The 22,526-nt window shown below is 51.1% G+C and overlaps 7 protein-coding genes across 7 annotated transcripts; 3 read left to right on the top strand and 4 right to left on the bottom strand.

Annotated features, from left to right (window-relative positions):
• Window positions 1-4: 4 nt before the first annotated feature.
• Window positions 5-3,074, bottom strand: BO87DRAFT_377751 (putative chitin synthase activator (Chs3)). The gene is made up of 5 exons (XM_025623629.1): window positions 2,580-3,074; window positions 1,680-2,397; window positions 1,505-1,624; window positions 141-1,451; window positions 5-74 (listed from the first exon to the last, which is right to left on the bottom strand). The coding sequence occupies exons 1-5, from the start codon at window positions 2,687-2,689 to the stop codon at window positions 63-65; spliced, it is 2,271 nt and encodes a 756-aa protein (XP_025478631.1). The 5' UTR covers window positions 2,690-3,074; the 3' UTR covers window positions 5-62.
• Window positions 3,075-4,536: 1,462 nt separating this feature from the next.
• chl1 (DNA helicase) lies at window positions 4,537-7,992 on the top strand. The gene is made up of 9 exons (XM_025623628.1): window positions 4,537-4,641; window positions 4,730-4,964; window positions 5,021-5,025; window positions 5,208-5,298; window positions 5,351-5,517; window positions 5,580-6,224; window positions 6,279-6,944; window positions 6,999-7,169; window positions 7,248-7,992. The coding sequence occupies exons 2-9, from the start codon at window positions 4,841-4,843 to the stop codon at window positions 7,947-7,949; spliced, it is 2,571 nt and encodes an 856-aa protein (XP_025478630.1). The 5' UTR covers window positions 4,537-4,641; window positions 4,730-4,840; the 3' UTR covers window positions 7,950-7,992.
• Window positions 7,993-8,352: 360 nt separating this feature from the next.
• Window positions 8,353-9,159, top strand: BO87DRAFT_311472 (60S ribosomal protein uL15; the record flags this gene model as incomplete). The annotated part of the gene is made up of 3 exons (XM_025619541.1): window positions 8,353-8,384; window positions 8,537-8,735; window positions 8,941-9,159. 3 exons carry the CDS (start codon window positions 8,353-8,355, stop codon window positions 9,157-9,159), a joined length of 450 nt encoding a protein of 149 aa, XP_025478629.1.
• A 586-nt stretch (window positions 9,160-9,745) lies between these two features.
• BO87DRAFT_377749 (uncharacterized protein) lies at window positions 9,746-11,253 on the bottom strand. The gene is made up of 2 exons (XM_025623627.1): window positions 10,626-11,253; window positions 9,746-10,560 (listed from the first exon to the last, which is right to left on the bottom strand). Exons 1-2 carry the CDS (start codon window positions 10,987-10,989, stop codon window positions 9,839-9,841), a joined length of 1,086 nt encoding a protein of 361 aa, XP_025478628.1. The 5' UTR covers window positions 10,990-11,253; the 3' UTR covers window positions 9,746-9,838.
• A 1,328-nt stretch (window positions 11,254-12,581) lies between these two features.
• pld3 (phospholipase D) lies at window positions 12,582-18,327 on the top strand (the record flags this gene model as incomplete). Its single annotated transcript, XM_025626781.1, has 3 exons — window positions 12,582-17,986; window positions 18,055-18,123; window positions 18,297-18,327. The coding sequence occupies 3 exons, from the start codon at window positions 12,582-12,584 to the stop codon at window positions 18,325-18,327; spliced, it is 5,505 nt and encodes a 1,834-aa protein (XP_025478627.1).
• Window positions 18,328-18,645: 318 nt separating this feature from the next.
• Window positions 18,646-20,208, bottom strand: BO87DRAFT_311225 (uncharacterized protein; the record flags this gene model as incomplete). Its single annotated transcript, XM_025619530.1, has 1 exon — window positions 18,646-20,208. The coding sequence occupies one exon, from the start codon at window positions 20,206-20,208 to the stop codon at window positions 18,646-18,648; it is 1,563 nt and encodes a 520-aa protein (XP_025478626.1).
• Window positions 20,209-21,475: 1,267 nt separating this feature from the next.
• BO87DRAFT_94571 (uncharacterized protein) lies at window positions 21,476-22,470 on the bottom strand. The gene has a single exon (XM_025629694.1). It carries the CDS (start codon window positions 22,034-22,036, stop codon window positions 21,527-21,529), a length of 510 nt encoding a protein of 169 aa, XP_025478625.1. The 5' UTR covers window positions 22,037-22,470; the 3' UTR covers window positions 21,476-21,526.
• Between the last annotated feature and the right edge of the window lie 56 nt (window positions 22,471-22,526).

Below are 22,526 nucleotides of genomic sequence, written 5' to 3'. Positions count from 1 at the left end.
TTTTGTCCTTTCGAATATGGCACAGATGAAGAAAGACCAAAAGTAAGAGATCTTCAAGGGTATCACATGACGATCTGTGCGTAGTTAGCTTGATGCCAGCGTCTTTAAAACTGAGATATTGAAGAAAGGAGGTTACATACGCAATCATTGTCTTTCTGGACAGTCGGAACACCCATCTCCTCGAATGTTTTGGGGCCCTTGCCTGGCAGGTTACCATGCTGTTTAGCGGGTGCGGGTTTTTGGCTAGATGTGCTCGAAGCCGTGGAGGGAGGCTTGGGAGTCGAAGTTGAGGGAGGAGGCTTAGGTGTGGAAGCAGATGATGATGAGGGCCGGGGCGTCGCTGCAGCACCGGGCGGCGGCATGGATTCAGTCCGTGGGGGATATGCGGTGGAAGGCGAGGCAGGCGGCCTAGGAGAGCCCGTCGGTCCACCCTGGAAGTGGGGAGAAGCAGGGCCCCGCACAGGTCTCCTGTCTGGGGGAGGCATGTTGTCCAGTCGCTGAGGACGTCTGCGAGCATCGGGGTGAGGATTCTCGAGGGGTGCTGAGTAGCCAATATCGAGTTTAGGTGCCGCCGACGCTGGGCTTGTGGGGCTAGTCGTTGATGGCGTACTGGGGCCTGGTGAGCGGTATCCCATGGCGCTAGGCCCGTACGAAGCAGCACGGTTGTAGTTCGGCGCGTTCGACCGAATATTCGGGTTGATTCCAAATGCAGAACTTGGCCGGGGGTCCGCACCCATGGGATATCCTGGCGGATACACAGGTCGAGCACGAGATCCCGGTCTGTCAGGGTAAGGAGCAGGCGCGGCGGGTGGGTTATCTGATAGAGTCATTCTGGAGGGATCGGGCATTTCGAGATTCTCCTGAGGCGGTTTCATCGGGGGCCCTCGCGGGCCATTGCCATAGCGAGTCGACTTGATCCGGGCAATCGCAACCTGTTCATGATCCTTCCTCGATAGGGTCTTGGAGCGCGAGATGCTATCGATCCGGCCGGTCGCGTCTTTGTTTCCATTTGCTGCAGCTTTGGCATACCAGCTCCTGGCTTCTTTGATATCCACCGGAACGAAGATACCGACTTCGTAGAAATATCCCAAGGCGAACTCAGCGGTGGGGAATCCACTTTGAGCCGCACGTTGAGCATACATGAACGCCAGCTCATCGTTCTTTTCAAAGACCCCCTCATGGCCGCAGAGGAACCATTTGCTGATAGCCATCTCCGCTTCTGGCTCGCCTTGGCGTGCAGCCAGCGCGTTGTAGTGCAAGGACAATGCAGGGTTAAAATCACAGCTAAGCTGGCACAGTTCATAGGCCGCACCCATCTTGACTTGGGCCTTAGCAAACCCATGGTAAGCAGCCTTCTCGATGTTGACGCGAGCAGCATTCAGATCCAGCGGCAAGAACTGCTCAGGAACGTTTACCTGGGGCAGCTCTCGTGCCAAAAGCATACCGTAAACCTACACAACATGTTAGAGCTCTGGTCACCAAGAGGATAAGTAGGCGGACGCACGTAAGCTCCCTGAGGCGCATTTTCGTCGCAGGACTGCGCAGCAAGGCTGATATAGTTAAGACCCATTTGGTAGTCTTGGCGTTGCCCATGCTGTCCAAGAAGGATCATCATTCCCAGGCGCTATTGATCAAAACATCAGCATTCGCTGGGACGCGATAATAGGGAGGGGTCATACGTAGAATGAAGCCGAGTCTGCGAGCGCAACTCCCTTCTCGTAATGCTTGATAGCCTTCTCTGGCTCTCCCGAACTCTCGAACTGCATGCCGATACGATACTCGGCTCTGGCGTAGCCTTTCTCCGCAGCTCTCGAATAGGCACGGAAAGCTTCCTTCTTGTCCACGCGGTATCCAAACTTGCCAAACTCCAGCCACATTCCCTTGATGAATTCGGCCTTGGGATGATATTGCTCCGCTAGAAAGTTGACGATATTCATCGCATCGAGTTTCAGCTGCCGCTCCGCCGGAGGTGTCTGAGGGCGCGGGGGCTGAATCAACGACAGACGAGCCTCATTTTGCATAGCAACTTCCACATAGGCGAGCGCATCCTGCGCCCAGGCCAACTGCATATCAGGATCATTTGACGACAGCACGGCCATGCGGGCCCTCTCCAAGTTTACCTCCCTCTGCTCATCGGTCGGGGGGACGTTAGGTGGAGGATTGCGCAGGACTGGGAATGGCGAAAAGTTGGGGGCGTCCATAGTGTCGTGGACAGCGGCTTGCTCAAAACGAGCGGAATCGTAAGCGGCGGTTGGAGAAGCCTGACCCTGAGCGACCGCAGAGGTAGTTCGTTCAGGGTAACGCGAACGATCATACTGGTTGTGGTGGGGGTTCCGGGCCTCGTGTTCGAGGTGCGCGATATTATCCTGCATGTTCTCCGGGACTTCTGGCATGACCCTAATGGAAGGAGGATTTATCGATTAGCAACACGCCAACCTAGGTACTCCGTACAAGGCCAGGAAAAGACAGGGTTTTCTATTTGGGGGAGGTGTGGTGGTTTCCCCTTTTTTTGTCTGAAGAATGTCTTTTCTTTTTTATTCTTTCTTATGACCGCTGTCATCCGAGGGGAGGTTTCGCACCTTTGAGGAGAGGGGGATATGACCTCCGGCATATAGAAATCATCCTGGGCCCCTGGATACCAGGTAGCACCCAGCCGTGGCTGACCGTGACCTTGGGGTGGCCTATTCATCGTCGGCGAGATTCTCCGTTTATTGGACGGTATTGCTTTTTTCACCCGTGTTAGTTTTGTTTCCACCTTACCCCTGCTGAAATTGGCAAAGAAAAATAAATTGTCACTCGTCTCGGACTGGGCGCCAGTCAATAGCGTGTTTGGCACTTTTGGCTGGGCTCAGCGGTTCATCGGAACCTCTCTCGAGAGAAAAAAAAGTAGAGCCGGCGTGGGGACTGCCGAGTAGTGGTGGAGGACTAACTAACTAGTAAGTCGTTCTCCGAGAAGGGGGAGGGGGTGGGAAGAAGGGGGCGCAGTCACGACTAACTACTGTTACTGAACTGATTTGGACTAAGAAGATATAACGGAACACCAAGGAAGAGAGGGCGCGCGCAAGGGCTTCTTCACATCTAACTAAGAATTCTCTAGCAGGCAAAGGAGATATAACTAGACAGGGAAAGAGTGTGTGTAATATATCCATTTGGGTCTGGGAATGGACGCTAACAGTCTGGTTATTTTCCCTGGCCCTAATTTAGGTGGCCATGATACGCAGTATAGGTGATACAAAGAATAAGATTAATCTTACTGTCGAGTACGAGAGAAAGAGGGGAGGGGGTTTGTCATAGGGAAGAGGGGTTGGAGGGGGGGAAAGGGAAAGAAAAGACAAGGCCAGGAACCACCACACCACAGTACTAACAGTACGGACTTCCTTGCAGCCTCACCAGGCAGTTCCAGTACGTAGATAGTAGTACCATAGTAGTAACACTAGTAGTAGTATGGAGTTCTAATAAATACTAGTAAGGTTCCTCCACAGGCAACTACTTACTCCATAATGACTGGACCACTAATACTGAAGTAGTCCTCGTATTAATCATCATTTCTTCCTCTCCATGGTTCGGGTATCTAGTTCACTATCATTCAAGTAAGAAACTAGTGCAGGCAACAATTGAAGAAGAAACTAGAAGACGATAAAGATCGTTACTTGTTCATTTTTAACGAAAATTATTACGAGCAAGTAATCCACATCGGTTGCTTAAGTAGTAGAGGAGATTAATCTTACTGATGCCGGAATATTCTTGGAAATTAAAATAGTAACTCCTAATTATCTATCTACATAAGTTAACTACTAGTTAGTTAATTAGTTATCTATCTGATGTGAGGTAAGCAGGCACTAGCCCAAATATTTACTTAGTTAATTAACTTAAGTAACTGTTACGGAGGAGTTAACTACATAGGGATAAGATAAGTTACATACTGTCCATGTATAATTACAATACCTGACCATCATCCTGGGAGTGAGAAGCAGAAGTTTAGGGGCAGAAAGTAAGCAACGATTGATTCAACATTCGAGGTGGAAGGAGGAATCAGAACTGGGATGCTAAGTACTAGTACTCTCATGGGAACCTTACTTTTCAGCCTGATGGATGGCCAGCTATTTTTATCGCGACAATCGCACTACCACTCTGTCTTGGACTAAGCGCCCAAGGCGTCCGTTAGACTAGTGATGGAAGCCCCTTCCAGAAGGAATCTTACCATACCTGACAGGTACTCCCGCAATGACTTCCCCCTTCCTCTTCCTCTCTTTGGGCCAGTCATCTTCAATCCATAATAATGACTCGTGTGGAAAACAATTGCTGAGCAAAGCGAGAGCGCAAAATACAGCATCTACAGGCACATCGCACATGCAGTGTCATTGAGAAACAAGAGGTCCAACCTTTTCTTCGAGTTTACTTAGGTAAGTAATCTCTTGGCATCTGTTGACCATCCTCTGTGGTGGACCCAAGCCTGGAATTTTCACCTTTGTTGGTAATGTGTAACCACCATCAGAGAGTGACTAGTAGGGGTAGGTTACTAGGCGCGGCTCTCCCCTCCATATAGTGCACTATACATAGGCATATCAGCCTATAGTCTACACCTAGCGACGTGAGATGCTATCCTAACACATGATCCTCTTCTTTCTGAAACATTACCTGGCAAGTGATTAAAATTGTCTTCCTTGTCTGGTCGAACGCAGTCTGAAAGTATACCGTCACGGGCATCAAGTACTGACAGTGGTAAAAGCATTGGTGCTTGGTGTTCCACCACCTGAGCATATAGACTTTGTTTTGTCTCATCAACTTCGGGCTGCCGTTTAATTTGGCCAGTGCTCAGCTTCGGGCTGCAACACCACCAATGGAACTCCAGCGTACCGATTTTCATCATCCTTATTCGCCTTATGACATCCAACTGCAGTTGATGCGGGCGCTATACTCTTGTCTCGAACAAGGAAAAGTTGCTGTTTTCGAGTCACCTACTGGTAAGCCGTGTAAGCTTCGTGTTAGGTCCATTTGCAGCTAATATAGCCAATCCCAGGAACTGTAAGTTAGATTCTTATTTCCTTTTACTAGTTCGATTCCAGGCGAACGTATACAGTAGGTAATTCTTGGTCGTCACCATATACTATCTAGTAGCCCAGGAACCCCTGGCTTAGGTAGCACAAGCTTGAGAATTCACCGAAATGTGCCGTGGGTTCATGGAATATGGCTAAACAACTTCCCAGGGAAAATCCTTAAGTTTAATATGCGGTTCCTTGACGTGGCTGCGAGACCACAAGCGTTCTGCCTTCCAGACAGCGGTTGACAATGCCACATGTAAGACTCCTCGTTACTGGATAGCTGAAATTCTTCATTAATCGTACTCTAGGTGATGATGACGAACCTGAATGGATGCTGGATTTTGCCAGGCGTGAGTCGAGCCGGAAGATGACCGAGAAAAGGAAGGAGCTTGAAGAGAGACTAGAAAGGACGAGAAAGGAAGAAGAACAGCAAAGGATCGCGCTAGAAAACCCCGAAGGGTCCCGGAAAAAGCTGGTATGAGGTTGAGCAATACTTCTGTCTCGATATATTGGCTGACTCAAAATTCGTCCGTGTAGAAATACAGTATACAATCAACGGAAACTGGTGGGCTAAGCGAAGATCACTTTGCGCTGGATGACTACGACAGCGAGAATGAAGAGCATAGCAAACAGCGGAGTGGGCTGGCCCATACTAACGAACTATCTTCTAGTACACTAGAATTGTTGGAACGCTTTAAAGGACAGTTTTCGACCGCCAAGCCAGGAAGTGACGATGAAGACAATGACGAAGTCAAGATATTTTATTGCTCCCGGACACACTCCCAGTTAAGCCAATTTGCCGGTGAACTGAGACGCGTTAAAATGCCATGGAGTGTACCGAAGGACTTTTTGAGTACTGACTTGACAGGAGAAGAAGAACTCGAGGAGCGTGTGAAGCATGTCACTCTTGGTTCTCGGAAGAACCTCTGCATTAATTCCCGTGTCAGTTCATTGGAAAATGCAACAGCGATTAATGAGCGTTGTCTAGATCTACAACAGCCCAATGTGAATCCTCAGCATAAATGTCCATTTCTGCCATCCAAAGAAGATGAAAGACAGGTTCTTCAATTCCGGGACCATGCATTATCAACAGTGAAGGACATTGAGGACCTGGGAAAGCTTGGCAAGAAGATCGGAATATGCCCTTATTATGCATCCCGCTCTGTTGTTAAGCATAGTGAGGTTTGTTGCCTTCGAGTCCGACCTTCAACCAACCTAGTAGCTGATGAGTGGCAGATCGTGACACTACCATATCCCTTGCTGTTGCAACGCTCAGCGAGAGAGGCTCTCAATCTATCTGTCAAGGGGCATATCATTATAATCGACGAAGCCCATAATTTGATGGACGCAATATCCAATATACACTCGGTAACGGTGACGCTTTCACAATTGCAGACCTCTCTTTCTCAATTGACTATCTATGCCCGCAAATTCAAAACTCGCTTGAAGGGGAAAAACAGGAGCTATGTTGCTCAGGTCATCCGGCTCCTCAGTTCAATCGCTGCTCATCTTCGGTCACTCCTAGAGAGTGGAAAGGCACCGGAGGGCCCAGTTTTGGCCTCTGAGCTCATGTCCGGAAAGGGGGTTGATCAGATCAATCCTTATAAATTGAGTCGATATTTACAAGAAAGCAAATTAGCAAGGAAAGTTGATGGATATGTCGAGTTCACTAAAGATCCGTCAAACAAGCAGGGGACAGGGAATCCTACGGTGCCCGTACTGTTTCACATACAGGGATTTCTTCTATCTTTGATGAACCCCTCTGCCGAAGGGCGATTGTTCTACTTGAAGGAACAGGGAGATATCCAATTGAAGTACATGCTTTTAGACCCCACCAATCAATTTCGGGAGCTTGTGGAGGATGCAAGAGCCGTCATATTGGCTGGCGGGACCATGTCACCTGTAAGTTTCAACGGCCATCAATGGTAGTGTATTGTTATCTCACAAATTGGGCAGATGACAGACTACATGAACCATCTCTTCTCGTATGTCCCAGCCAGTCGCTTAGACACGTTCAGCTACGGCCATGTCATACCACCAGAGAATCTGATCGCTCACACACTTGTACGGGGTGTTCAAGGCTCAGAATTTGACTTTACCTATGATGTCCGTGACTCTGAGAAAATGGTGAGAGCTTTCCTCTTTTGACGTCTAGCATTGTTTTCTATCTGAAAAGAAGCTGACCATTGCTACGTCGGCATTCAGATCATGGATCTTGGTAGGACGATAGCTACGCTCTGCCATGTCATCCCCGATGGAGTAGTGGCATTCTTTCCCAGCTACGATTACCTTGGCCGGGTCCTGAGCATCTGGAAGAAGCCAATGCTAGGCGAACAAGGCCAGACTGTGTATGGCTTGATTGGGCAGAAGAAGCCCATACTGTCTGAGTCCCGGGACATGACAGTCACTACCGAGGAACTGCTCCAGAAGTATGCCAAAACTGTTGATTCTGGCAGAGGTGCGCTTCTCCTGTCCGTTGTGGGTGGCAAGCTGTCAGAAGGCATCAATTTCTCTGACAAACTCGGACGGGCTGTGTTGATTGTGGGACTGCCCTTTCCGAATATACGGAGTGCAGTTTGGCAAGCCAAGATACAGTATATTGAGCAGAAAACATACCAGCAAGCTGCAGGCTCTGAGGCAAGCCGGCAATCAGCAGCAAAAGCAGCAGGGAGGGACTTCTATGAGAACTCGTGCATGCGAGCAGTGAACCAGTGTATTGGGCGAGCCATCAGGCACCGTAACGACTATGCGGCGATTGTTCTGATTGACAGACGTTATGATAAACCCGGTATCCAAGCGAAGCTACCGGCTTGGATCAAACAGAGTATGGTAGGCAGTTCGGTCCAACGACCTGCTGGTGCTACGATTCAGAGTTTGGCGAAGTTTTTTGCCAGCAAATCAACCTGAATTGATCTCGAGTAGAATAATAGACCATTTCAGGACAATTACCGCTAATACGATTGAACATATGTTCAGGACGTTATGGACATTATTTCCCGTCCGTCAGTGAAATTATTTGAGAGGAACCGATCTAGTAGATCTATAGTACTCCGTAAATCTATCTAGCAAGGGAATGTTCTATGAACGATTATGTAATCTAGTGGCGCAGGCGCTGAGGCACGTGATAATACTGCGCCCAGCCGCCAAAGACAAGCCGCAGGGTTGGCCCTAAGTTAGGGCAAGCGAATTAGCGCACACTCTAGCCGCCCCGGAGCCTTGATTTCAACATCTGAGCCAGCAGTATACACGACCGCATCCCCCCATCGCCAACCCTCAGACCGGTCTTGTCGAGCTCAGCACCGTCGACAAGATGCCTACCCGTTTCTCGAAGACAAGGAAAGCGTGAGTCGCTCCAACTTCTCCCTTTCGCTTCCGGTGGTCGACCGTTTCGTTTGTCGTGGTCAATTTGCGACAGGCTTGAGGCCTCATCCGACCACCGTCCGCCCCGTCTACCAGAACAACAAGAAAACTGACTTTTGTGTCTTCTTCCTTAGCCGCGGTCATGTTTCGGCCGGTTACGGTCGAATTGGCAAGCACCGTAAGCACCCCGGTGGTCGTGGTATGGCCGGTGGTCAGCACCACCACCGCACCAACCTCGACAAGTACCACCCCGGTTACTTCGGTAAGGTCGGTATGAGGTACTTCCACAAGACCCAGCAGCAGTTCTGGAAGCCCACTATCAACCTTGACAAGGTACGTTCAAACTCGACACTACGATCCCAATCGAGATGTGGCGAAGAGAATTAGGGAAGATGAGAAGGCGCAAGGGGTGTGCATCTGTTATCAGATACCGTGGAAGAAGAATGGGAGAGGGAATGGAACAGGAGCGCAAGAACATGCGAGATTGGAATACGTTTTCAAGGATGTGGATGGCTGATGGATTGTCTTCCCAATATAGCTGTGGTCTCTCGTCCCCGCCGAGAAGCGTGATGCCTACCTCAGCGGCCAGAAGACCGACACCGCCCCCGTCATCGACCTCCTTCCCCTCGGCTACTCCAAGGTTCTCGGCAAGGGCCGTCTCCCCGAGGTCCCCATCGTCGTCCGCGCTCGCTACTTCAGCCGGGATGCTGAGGAGAAGATCAAGGCTGCCGGTGGTGTTGTTGAGCTCGTTGCTTAAGTGTGGAAAGTCCGGGATTTCACTTGGAGGATGAAAAACCGGGACAGGTGCTGCGCTGGCTACGATTCGGTGTAATAGAGATTCGAATTCTCCCCGGGGAATGAGAAAACAAAAAATGGGAGCCGCGGATCGGGCACCTTGATCCGTGTATTTACAAATTCAAAAGGGTTTCTATTTGTGACGAGCAAAGAATGGCCTCCGGATGCCCTTACGATCACGCTCTATTATTGAACAATACCATAAAGGAGGACAACTTTTTTTTTCTGTGGATATGTTCGCTCTTCCCCCATCTATGCTGCTACAGAGTATGCCGGGCTATGGCTTCTATCTTTGAGCATGAGGGCAAGGCTCTTGAATACGGTTGTTTTGAGTATGAGCCAGCAGCGCCGGTTTTGAGGATGTATATCCCAGATCTGAAATGCCCTTTGGAGTTGCAGCAATTACAGAATGCGTAGACCACTGGACTATGACCTTCCTCTTTACTCCAAAGTTCGGGGGTTATGGCTCTAGACCATGCCCATCGCCCGGTTATTGTAACCCTCCCGTGGTATCCGTATGATAATGATAATATGGTGATTGTGGTAGAGGACTATGTTATGTGATGTAGAGGTACAGGGACGTTTATGTAGGTCTCTATGTAAAACAACGGTCGTAGTACATCCCGAGTAGAGAAAGAGTTCTAGATCTTCGATTCACGCACCGACCCCACCTTCTCTGGGGCTTTGTTGCTGGCCTCCAGGGTTTCACGAATGAAACGAGTTGCCTCATCCATCATCTTTCCGGTCATATCATGCCCAGCCTCTTCATCGATGATATCTTCGAAGGTCACGGCACCATCGGCAAACCAGCCCTGCGAAGCGACAGCCTGCTTTAACCAAGCCAAAAACACCTCCCCGCGATGATAAGGGACCAACTTGTCCTTGCCGCCGGCCAAATTAAGAATCCTCTTTCCGGCTATGGAACGGGCAAGGAGCGGTCGCAACGCAGCCTTCTCGCTCTCCGTCGGCTCCGGCAATGGTCCACTGCGAAGAGGACCGACATACGAGGCCGACTTCACGTGGCTCAAGAACAGACCGGCCGGATCGTACTTCTTCACAGCATCCAGTAGAGATGAAGGAAAAGCCTCAGAGCCAAGGAATTGAGAACCTGGGGTGTCGGTGCTCGTCCACGATGGCAACTTCGATAATCTGGCCCGATCAGCCATCAGATTCACGTAATCCGGGCAGCCGATGACGACGACCCCGGCGCTTATGCGAGGTTCATGCAGAAGGCAGCTCCATGCTGCATGGCCGCCCAGGGAAACACCCAACACCAGATTATCGACGATCTTGCGATCGGAGTGGGGGAACACATAGGAGGGGAGATAATCGATCAGAAGAGATACGTCTCGGGCAGTGCCCTCTGTGGTTCCAGAAGGAAAGTGTTAGAGTCGACATTTTCCTCTGGTAGCAAGTGACTCAACTCACGAAAGATTGAGAACATATCCTGGGCATGGCGAGGGTTTCCCTGTCTCCATGCTTCATTGGCCAGCGGATCTACCTCTCTCGTTCCATGATTCCGCTGATCGAATGCGACAGCAATAAGGCCCTTGGTGGGGTTCCTGGAATTCCAATCCGCGATGATGGTCGTCCCAATGCCGGTCATACGTTCTTGGGTACCTCCTCTGGGATGTAAGAGCCACAGACAGGCAATGTCGGAGGTTTGTGTGGGGAGTTCATCAAGACCGTAGACTGTGGTTTGGATCCCCGCAATTGGGTATGTCTTTCGCGAGACGGTTGAAGCATCGCCGTAGCGGCTTGCGTTGTCAAGTGTCTTTATGGGATCAGCCATACTTTGTTGCCTGCTTTGTGGATGTCTTGGAGTTTTCTTTTGCTGGGTGGCTATAACGCAGTGACGAGGAATTGGTTGGGGGTCTTGGTTGATCGGCGATGGTAAGTAATTTGCCGATATATATCCAATTGCCTCGGAGGCACTTTACCGAGGGGTGCTGCGAGAGAAGCACTACTCCACTAGTATTCCTAGAAGTGCCAGAGGAACTCTCCCAGTAGAAAACAGGACTGAATATGACGGGGTATGCACTGCACATTAAAAAATACCCTACCTGCCAGTATGCTCAGCTATATAGTATCAGGTTATGCGAACACCCAGCTGGTCTGTAAAATACCCTTGAACTGTTCCAATGCTAAGAGGAAGCGGATTACTGTTAGGGAGGAGGGCCGTACTTGGGAACACGCCGTACCCGGATTACAACAGGAGATTCGGGTGACAGTTGCATCTACTTTTCACATAAGCATTTACATATTAGCATTGCAGCTTGAAGATTTACAGCTAACTAAAAGTACCACAATTCTAGATAATAGTCTTCATTGTCAAGCGGTGAGCTAAGCGGTGACCCTTTTCGACGCCGAGGATCGGACTGTGTAACTTACCTATCCACATGGGTTGGGTTTTGAAACGGTATGAAACCCGTAACCAGCCATCCTGTGGCTGGTGCTGGGGCGATTGCTGCCTTAAGGCCAAAGTACCACGGTTGTGGCCCGGTTGTGCTTGGGCTCTCCCGCACGGAGTACCTTGCAAGTACCTCTCAAGTATTCCGTACCTCCCAGTAACCAAGTATTTCGAAAGCAAGTGTGACGGCGACGTAATCCGCAGCCCGATTTAGAACGAACTTACACATCGTATTGCGTATTTTGTAGGCCGCTGAACCTTAGCGGTCTCTTGTCTTCTCTCAAAGCAAGAAGGAAGGAAAGAGTACCTTGACTTTTTTTTTTTCTCTTCCATCTTTCTTCTTGGGGGAGCTATTATTTATCCTACTGTATACTTGGGGTTGCACTTATTGCAACCGAGGCCGAAACCCAGCCAATCTACGGAGTACCTACTTACTGCAAGTAAGTAATTAACTGCTTACTGTACTAGTACATGGTCATGCAGGTGCAAAGCAGCCCCCATTCTGATCTCTCATACGGGATTCATTGATTGATTGAATGATTGATCCATCCCCCTTTCCTCCGTGTCCCAAGCCGACCAGAACCAGCAGAACTGCGCCAAAGCGGGCCTTCCGTCTCCAGTCAGACCTGCGCTTCTTCTATGGGGCGGACTCCACCGCGGCTAACCACAGTCGCTGCTAAACCCAACGCTCCTTTCAAGTTTCACATCCAGACGTTTCGGCCGTGTTGTCGACTATCCCCTTAATATCTCTTTACTGCTTGATCTTGCCGATCAGTCTATTGTTCCGTCCTCCGGCTGCTGTGTATTAGATATAGAATGTCCGTCTAATTGAAGATCCGAAACCCGTTCCAACAGGATCCTTTCGATCCGCATGTACGCTGCTCTTCCCCGCGCTCTTGCTTTCCCTCGAAATCCCCTTCCTCCCCTGAAAGCCTTCTTGCTTTGCCCACTGACATTGCGCTCCTTTACGCAGTATGACCGACTCTACGGTCAATCCCTCGGAAGCGAGGGGCTCTGAGAACACCCCAAATCGGTATTACTCGAGACAAACCGAACCGATGTCGTTGGACAGCTTGAAGCTGTCATCGCCGCTTCCCTCCCCTTCCTCGACAAAGGATGATGCAGACAGAGCGGATGGAGTTGATGGCGGGGATCAGGTGGAAGCTACGCCAACGATCAGAGGTGTGGAAGATGTTCATTCCGACACAAAAGGAAAGACGCGCGCAGAGCATGCCGGCGATTCTGGAGAGGAGGAAACGTCGAATGCCAGTCCCACCAACAAAGCGGCCTCGCTGAGCCTTCGACAACCGAACGATGCAACGGCAAACCAGCAAAATTCCGGGAGCCGAAAGTCGCCAACTTCAGCCCTAGGATCATCTGCCTCGCCTCGCCGCCCAAGCGTACAATTTACTCAAGACACTCCGGATGTTGATACTGCCGAGCCATCTCCATCTAGGCCACCTTCGGTCAAAGGCGATGATGTGGATGCGGGTCTGAAGGGTAGACAATCCCTGCTGACAAAGTTGAAGTCTTTCGCAGCCTCGCCTTCGTTTACCTCTCATACTCGCTCGGCGAGCGGTGCGACGCTGAACGATTTCCGACCTACGAACAATGAACTAGCAACCCCTGGCTCGGAAAGAGGGGAATTTCGCTTTCCGAACACTTTGGAAGAGGAGGGGAGCGATATTGATGCCGACGCGGAAGAGAGTGCCGGGGAACAACGGGCCCGCCAGAAGAAACAGAAGAAGAAGCAGCCACGTCGTCGGCAGCAGGATGATTCGGTGCCCCCATCGCAGCCAAATACCCCCAAATTCACCAGCCGGCCCTCCTTCCACTTACCGACCTCCTTTTCCCCCTTTGAAAACTATCGCCCCAACTTCTTTCCGCGACGGGGCAGTACCGGTGATTTCACACCTCAACATCGTGAGGGTGTCTCAGAAGACGAAGGTCGTGATCGCCTAAATAGGGATACTGCATGGAGACGGAAAAGTGCCTGGCTCGCTAACGCGCGGGGCCTTACTTACAGCGGGCGCCAAATAGATGCGCCGGCAAATCAAGAGGAAAGAAGACCAAGCAATCTGAGACGGCTGACTGGGTTAGCTGGACCTTCCGAGAATGCAGAAGGAACGGCACCACCCTGGAGGCGTCATCGGGCTGACCGCGGCTCGAGCCTTAGTGCTCAAAGGTGGCGGCAGATAAAGGCAGGTCTCAAGTTGATCGGACAGCGACGCAAGGTGGATAACACAGTAGACCATGCCAAGTCGGCAGAGCTACTCGCTGAGTTGACCTCAGGAGTGCCGGCCGCCTTGATACTGGCCAGCATGTTCCAGCGAGATGAACACGGTAGCAAGCGAATTCCGATTCTTCTGGAGCAGCTCAAGGTGCGGGTCACGGACAGCAAGATTGATTCTCACTCCGGAGATCGCCATCTCGTCTTCCGTATCGAGTTGGAGTATGGTAGTGGCATGACACGGATGAAATGGATCATCTACCGCACCTTGAGGGACTTTGCAAACCTGCACCTAAAGTATAAGTTGCATTTCGGAACTCAGAAGTACATCCAGCTGCGGAACACTGAAGGGGCCCAAAATCTCCCGCGCTTCCCTCGGAGTGCGTTCCCCTATCTTAGGGGCGTGCGTGGGCTGGAAAGCGACATGGAGGATGAGGAGGATGAAGGTGGATATGAAACAGCTGCGGAGGCTACTAGTGGCAATGAAAGAGCCGCAAAAAAGCAGCAGCAAGCGCATCGTCGGTCGTCGGGTGGCCTATCTCGGAGACAGTCTACCGTAACGAACCCAGAAGCGGAGGGTGCTGCTGGGCCTTCAGGCCTTCCTGAAGGAGGGCAGGCCAGTAAGAAGGAGAGCTACCCTGAAAGACAGCGGAAAAAGCTCGAGTCCTACCTGCAGAAGTTGATCCGATTCCTCATATTCAAGCCAGATAGCAACCGTCTCTGCAAGTTCCTGGAATTGTCAGCTCTGGGTGTCCGTCTTGCGGCCGAAGGGAGCTATCACGGCAAGGAAGGCTTCCTGGTTATTCAGTCCTCCAAGGGTCTCGATTTTCGGCGCGCGCTGACGCCAGGCATGGTAAAGAAGCGACACTCTCCCAAATGGTTCCTTGTTAGGCACAGTTATGTCGTCTGCGTCGACTCCCCGGAGGAGATGAACATATATGATGTGTTTTTGGTGGATCCTTTCTTTAAAATTCAAACCCAAAAGGTCAGCTTGAGAAACCAAAAGGCGAAGGAGATTGCCAAATCGGCGACAGAGTCAGCCAGGCACCCACAGCATCACACATTAAGGCTCGAGAACTCGGAGCGCAAGCTTAGACTGCTGGCCAGGAATGAGCGTCAGCTCCATCAGTTCGAAGACTCCATCCGGTTCATGGTTAACAATACCCCTTGGGCAAGGCCGAACCGGTTTGACAGTTTTGCGCCGGTGCGACACAAGTGCTTTGCACAATGGTTGGTGGATGCGCGTGATCACATGTGGGTTGTGTCGCGCGCGATCAACCAAGCGAAGGATGTCATCTACATCCATGACTGGTGGCTGAGCCCTGAGCTTTACATGCGTCGGCCTGCGGCCATCAGCCAGAAATGGCGTCTAGATCGCCTTCTCCAGCGAAAAGCTCGTGAAGGAGTCAAGATCTTTGTCATCATGTACCGCAACATCAACTCTGCTATCCCTATCGATTCGGAGTACTCCAAGTTTTCCCTCTTGGATCTGCATCCAAACGTCTTCGTGCAGCGATCACCAAATCAATTCCGACAGAACACCTTCTTTTGGGCGCACCATGAAAAGCTCTGTATCATCGACCACACCTTGGCTTTTGTAGGAGGTATCGATCTTTGCTTTGGCCGTTGGGACACACCACAACATCTCCTCACCGACGACAAACCCACTGGGTTTGAGACCCCGGATGGACCGAAGGATGCGGATCATTGCCAGCTCTGGCCAGGCAAGGACTACTCGAATCCGCGTGTTCAGGATTTCTACGACCTTGACAAGCCCTACGAGGAGATGTATGATCGAAATGTAGTTCCCAGGATGCCCTGGCATGACATTTCCATGCACGTCGTCGGACAACCGGCTCGAGATCTTACGCGCCACTTTGTCCAACGGTGGAACTACATCTTGCGCCAGCGAAAGCCAACACGCCCCACGCCATTTTTGTTACCGCCGCCCGATTTCGAGCCGGCTGATATGGAGGCCCTGGGTCTGGATGGTACCTGTGAGGTCCAAATCTTACGTTCGAGTAGTATGTGGTCGACTGGTACCCCCGACATCACGGAGCATAGCATTATGAATGCTTATGTTAAGCTGATCGAGGAGTCTGAACACTTTGTATACATCGAGAACCAGTTCTTTGTTAGCACCTGTGAAATTGATGGTCGGAAGATTGAGAACTCGATCGGTGATGCTCTTGTGGAACGAATCACCCGAGCAGCAAAGAACAAGGAGGCATGGCGTGCCGTGATTGTTATCCCACTGATGCCAGGCTTCCAGAACACTGTGGATAGTGAGGGTGGAACGAGTGTCCGGTTGATCATGATGTGTCAGTATCGCAGCATTTGCCGTGGGGAGACATCCATTTTCGGCCGGCTGCGAGCGTTAGGGATCGAACCTGAGGACTACATCCAATTCTTCAGCCTTCGAACCTGGGGAAAGATCGGCCCTCAAGACCAGTTGGTCACCGAGCAGCTTTACATCCATGCCAAGTGCATGGTTGTTGATGACCGAGCTGCCATAATTGGGTCTGCCAACATCAACGAACGCTCCATGTTGGGGTCTCGCGATTCGGAGGTGGCAGCGGTGGTGCGGGATACGGACATGATATGGTCATCCATGAACGGCCGTCCTTACCTCGTGGGACGGTTCCCACACACCCTCCGTATGCGTCTCATGAGGGAGCATCTTGGTATTGACGTCGATGAGCTGATGGAGCACTCCATGGCAACCGAGGAAGAGCTCCGCCGGATCGAAATTGTCGAAGAAGGGTCGAAGCCTCCCGAAAGCCAGCTCGACTCGGAATCTTTGATGCTGGAGAAGAAAGACGAGAGAGATATGATGGAGCGTCGGCATCGACTTCAGGACGAGTTCCTCTCACGGTCTGAAGACATGCACAGCTTCAACCATGACGTTGACTGGGAGCAGGGAAATAACCCCAATCTCAAGTCGAATCGGAAACTCACTGCCGACCCGAGAGTGACCTCTAATGCCGAACACAGGAAGGACGTGGACGGCTTTGGTGCCGATAACCTCACCAAAGCCGTGGGGGCTGGCTTGGGCGATGCCCGCGATTCTGAGTTCCTGGGCCCGAAGACAGAGGTCCTGATTTCTCCCGTTGCATCCGAGGGCAAGGGCACTATCCAGCAGCCGAAACAACCCTCGCAACGGAATACCCACCGAGCAAACGCTGGTGGCGACAGAGAAGGCAATCATAGTCTCAGTCCCGTCGTGGAGCATGGTAACGAGGGGGCACAGGTCGTGGAGGGATTGCCCGCTGTTCGCCATCCAGCACTGCCGGTGGAGCAGGAGTCTGAGAGTAGCCACAGCGGGGTCCAGGCGGCTTCGCGGGATAAACATGACCCTATTAAGTCCTCTCACTTGTTCTCTTCTGACGTAAAGCACGTTTTTATCGACAAGGATTGTATGCGTGACCCTGTGATCGACTGCTTCTACCTGGATACTTGGCAAGCTGTAGCGGATAAGAACACCAAGATTTACCGGAATGTGTTCCGCTGCATGCCGGACAGCGAAGTGAAGTCTTGGAAAGAATATAAAGAGTATGCTGCCTATGCAGACCACTTCGCAGAGATGCAGAGTCAACACAGTACCAAAGCATACCAACCCACCAGCCAAAGACAAACCGGACCGCCTGGAACGGGGGCCAGCATGGCTGGGGCAGCTTCCGGACTCAAGCATACTCTATCAGTCCATGCTCAGAGTGCCGAGGGAGCTAAAGTGGAGGCCAAAGATTCACCTGTCGAAAAGAATAATGCTCGTTCGACAGAAGCCGGTCAAAAGCCGGACACGCAACATGCCGAACACGGAACTTCTGACGGGCCTTTGCCAATAAATGAGAAATCGACGATGAAAGGAGCAGATGGGACGGCGACGGGGCACATGCCAAATGGACGACATGAGGAAAGTGGCTCTTCTGGTGAAGATCTGGAGAAGCAGCGATCTGAACCGCCGCTCGTGGATTATTCCGAGGCTTTGAATCGGAATGCCACCGGTCAGTCTCGACGACGCCGACGAAGGGCGACGACGCTCGGATCAAAGCGGGAGTTTCACGCGACAGATGAGGTGATGGACAAACAGCGAGCCGAAGAGCTCTTGAATCACGTACAGGGACATTTGATTCTGTGGCCCTACGACTGGTAAGGGATTCGCTGTGCTTGCATCTTTGATATCCCGTTGCAGCCTACTGACTTTTCCACTCACATAGGCTCGAAAAGGAAGAACAAGGCGGAAATTGGCTTTACACGCTGGATCAGATCTCTCCGCTGGAAATCTAGTAAGTCCGAGCCCGGAATGGGACACAAACGCATCAAATGCTAACCACGGAGCAGCAACTGAATCGATGTCGACGTGTGTCCACTCAATGTACAACTTAATACTATATTGTTTCACACTTGGCTGATCCACCTTTTCCATCTTGGACCGACGCCTCTTCTACGATTTTCACAGCTACTTCTCCAACCCCTACACCATCATTTGAGGTCATCCCGTGTAATGTTTGGGTGGCTGGTGGTTTTCAGCTCACTGCATATCAAGCGGGCGTTTTCTACATTCAGGCGTTTAATTCTCTCCATGTCATCATGTCACTGATACCTTACCACGCATCCTGGTGTCCTTGCACGTATGTCGGCAGCACCGGGCACTGTCTAATAGATTTGGATGTTAATTAATCTTTTTGAGGGAAGAGTGTATATACATAGAGATGTTTCCCATACAAGGGGCTATAGTACATGCTTGATTGCGATCGAAAAAGTAGAGGTAGCTCATTAGTGAACACAGGATTTGCGTCCGCGATACGTCACGTGGAATCGACCGTCCCGGCAGTAAGCCGATCGCGCATTTGACTGAATTCGTCAAAGTTCACCTGCAGGATCGAGTTCAGCAGACCGTGATCGAGAGTTACAGGCGCGCACTGATCCCAGTGATCGAGAGCGGTACGAAGACGCTCATGAGCGCGCGCAAACGCCGCCCGCAGTTGTGGAGTATCCAGACAAGAACGGCCCAGGTCATCCAAATAATTAGTAGGATTCTGCAGACATAGCCGTGTAGCCGCGGCTGTGTTGCCCATGGACGCGGCGGTTTTCTTCATATTGATGATGGCTCGCTGACCGCGCAAATGGGCGGGGATCTCGTCCGGCTGACTGGAGAACATCCGGCTGGCGGAGCGGACAGTATCCGCATCAAAGGTACCCGGAGGATCGACGGCGATTCCGGTCATCGTGAGATCGACTTCGGTGCCATACATTTGGAGAAAGGCGAGAAGGCGCTCGCCCAAACCGTCAGAACGTTGGAACTTGCCGTGATTCAGCTTTAGGAATGCTACGATGAGCATGACTAGGGCTTCGGGTTTAAGGGATCTCGGGCCATGGCCACATAGGCCTTGAGATTCGAGGAGAAGTCGCGCGGCCATGTAGAGAGGTCGGACGGAGGGGTACTCGGCACAGTAGTCTTGAATGTACTCGACCATGGGGGGGATGTCTTCTCCGCAGGAGAAGCGTACGCGAAGACCCGTCTCGTGATGGACGGCGGTGGATGGGTAGATGATGTTGAAGGATTGGAAGTCCTGGAGGGTCCGTTCAACATCTCGGAGCAGACGCTTGTGCTGAGTGAGGATCTGCGGACGCGTGGCGCTTGGTTTTCGAACCTGTTCGGTGGATCGTATCAAGTCTGGGACGGGGAGGAGAAGGTCCAGATTGGAGTGGCTCATGGCTAGCCCGGTTCGCCATGATCCGATGATACAGGGGGCACGGGGGGCAGTCCCTTCCAGAAGACCAGCTATATGTGCGGTTATCCGATGAACCCTCTCCTGCTCAGGTGGGGTCGGACTGAGGTATTTTTCAAGTGCCTTGATCTCCGCATCTAGCTGGGAGAGGCCGTCACTGAAGGACCGAGTTGAATCCACTCCACCCAGCCATGGACATTGAACTGACCGGCCCTTTTTAGGGTCAGCATCCCAATGTATCAGCTGGCTTGCGTATGAAGGCCGGGATGGCGGGTGGGACTTCTGAATGGAGCGAGGTTTCCTCCTTGGGCTTTTTGGGGTCGAGGAAGACCCCAAAGTTACATCTGTGTTGGAACCGTTCGATGGCCCATCGCTTGTTGCAACCTCCGCAGGTGACTGTTCAGAATCACCTGGTTTATTCGGTATCCTGCGAATTAAACTAGCTCGATTCGAGGAACGGTGTGCTTCGAGGGTTTTTTGTAGACTATTTTTGAAGATTGCCGGGTTCTTGAGAGCCGAGCGGGTTTGGTGGAAGTATCGCGGCTTCAGCGGAGAGGATATTAAGGGGGCCAAATAAGCAGCAACAGACGAGGAAGAGGAGGAGAGGAGATATCGATTAGAGGAGCAAAGAACGCGCATGACCGCGCGTTCAGCAGGGCAATGGAGGCATTGCGAAGGAAGTGTTGCAACCGGGGGCATAAACCGGAGGAAAGGAAAGTATACCGGGGGGGGGGGGGGGGTATGCTTGGGACTGGCTGGCGCAGAGTTCCGGACAAACCGAGTCGATAGGAATGAATGAAGGGTAAGGAGGGCGGGTGATCTCGGACGGGATGCTGGGATGTTTCGAGGAAGACGAAGAAGCGAGGCTAGAAGTCGAGGCAGGGAATGAATAATGATGATAATGTCGCAAGTATCGGATAGACTAACAGGAACTAGTGATGAGTTACCCGAATAAGGATAGTACTGTCAGGTGCTGTGATTCCCACGTGACTGCGGGCCGTGATCTGGCCAGCCCTAGCATTGATCGACTGGTTATGGTTAGTTAGGTCTTCACATGTCACACTCCCCCCCCTGTCGGGGAAATGGCGATCTCAAATCTGCAAATCGGATCTCACTGAGCCACTGTAGACTTCAACCATTCTTTGCCCTCTTCTTCTTCTTGTTTCCCGATCTTAGCTTCTATTTTTACCTTTAGTCCTTTGCATATAACCCAATTTTACCAGTGGATTCAACGGGCGTAATGACAGGCAATCACATCCCATGACCTGGACCAATCTCGATGGGCTAGTTCAAGGATCGGGCAAGTTTCATCCGGCATCTTCTCCCACATGCCTGAACACTCTTGCGCGCTTTGCTCTTGGTTTCGGCCGATGCAAGACACGCTACCTAATGAGTTAGACACTCCTGTAGAAGGACTAGATGATTTAGGTTCGGTTAGGCACTGTTGCTATTCCCTGGGCCCAACTTCCCGGGTTATTGTCTAGTCTGCCAACTGACTACTGTACCTGCTCGTGTTAACCTGACCTGCCTTAATCTACAATTACCGAAAGAAATATCGATGAGATATTATGTGTTGTGTTCTGTAAGAGTGGTAGTATTTTTTCTAGTGGTACAAAATAGTAGTAGAATTAGTTGGAGTAGATTGGGGAGGGGGGCGAATAACAGGTGGACCATTTTTCCTCCTGTTCGTCCGAACTGCCGTTTGGGGGATCATGACGTATCTGAGAAAAAAGAAATATCTGGGTTACTACTACTGTTATGGAGATGGCGGGGACCCAATCCATTGCTTGCTATTATTCTCACCAAAAACATCATCATCATCATCATCATCATTGCCATCATGGTCCATTATTAGTTTTTTTTTTTTTTACTCTTACTACTACTTCCCTCCATGGCAGACCAAACCCACCACAGACACGGAACCGGTTTCCCTGACCTTGTTCGGTTTCAATAATCATCAACAACTTCTTCTTCCTTTTCTTTCCCCCCTATAATCCCCACCCGCTATACGCCTTCTTTTTCCTTCCATCAGCCCTCGCCGCCGAGTCTGGACCATCCTAGGCCCATCCCTCCCCTCGATCCCTTCGCTGCCTCTCTTCCCCCTTCGGCGTCCTTCTACCTGAACCCGTGCATGAGGGATTGGTTGTTTTATAAGCAAACCCTGCCGACAGACCGCCGACCAGCTGATACGACTGCTTTGGTAGTTGGCTTGCTTTGCCTGCATTAAGTTGCTTGATTGTCCGATTGGGGGTGATTGGCTTGCTATTCCGGGATTGTTCTGGGGGAAGTTGGGATCAAGTTCCAGCAAGTCTGTTGGAAAGAACGCTACTAGAACTTCGGGGGTTTTCTGACTTCTGAGATATTTTCCTTGCCGACATCCCCGAGTCCCTCCTAAATCAGTGGGACTATACATATCCAGTGATAGATCACTTGCGCTTTTCATCAATTTTTCACGATTAACTACCATAGTTATCGTTTCTTCTTGGAGGTGAGTACAAATAGCTCTTTCTTATCATAGTACTATCTTTCCATGTTCCCGCTTCACCGCCTCCCTGCTTGGTGGTGGTAAATGGTGGCTGCTGCTGCTGCTCTCTGCCCTGCTTTCTGTGTGTCTCTCTCTCTCTCTCTCTCTCTCTCTCTCTCTCTCCGTCTCTTCTCCCTCCCTCCCCCCCACTTGCGTCTTGTCTCTTGCTCTCACATCATAATTGAATCTCTTACCCACTAAACCAACTTCTCCCTCCTTCCCTTCCCTCTTCTCATCGTCACACTCTTGTTAACCCCCATTCTTTCTCTTTTCTGACGGAGGGAATTGATCATTGTGCCATCGTTCATCTTTCCTTACAGTACCATTCACTAGTTCCTTTGCTCCCCCCTCCTCCATCCCCCCAATGGCCTAGTCCGCCTTCTCTCTTCTGGCCCGCTCTCTTCTCTGTTGGCAACCCCACCAAACACCCTCT

The sequence above is a fragment of the Aspergillus neoniger genome (assembly GCF_003184625.1).
Source record: "Aspergillus neoniger CBS 115656 unplaced genomic scaffold BO87scaffold_21, whole genome shotgun sequence".
Classification (NCBI taxonomy): Eukaryota; Fungi; Ascomycota; class Eurotiomycetes; order Eurotiales; family Aspergillaceae; genus Aspergillus; species Aspergillus neoniger.
This window is presented reverse-complemented; position numbering and strand designations above follow the sequence as displayed.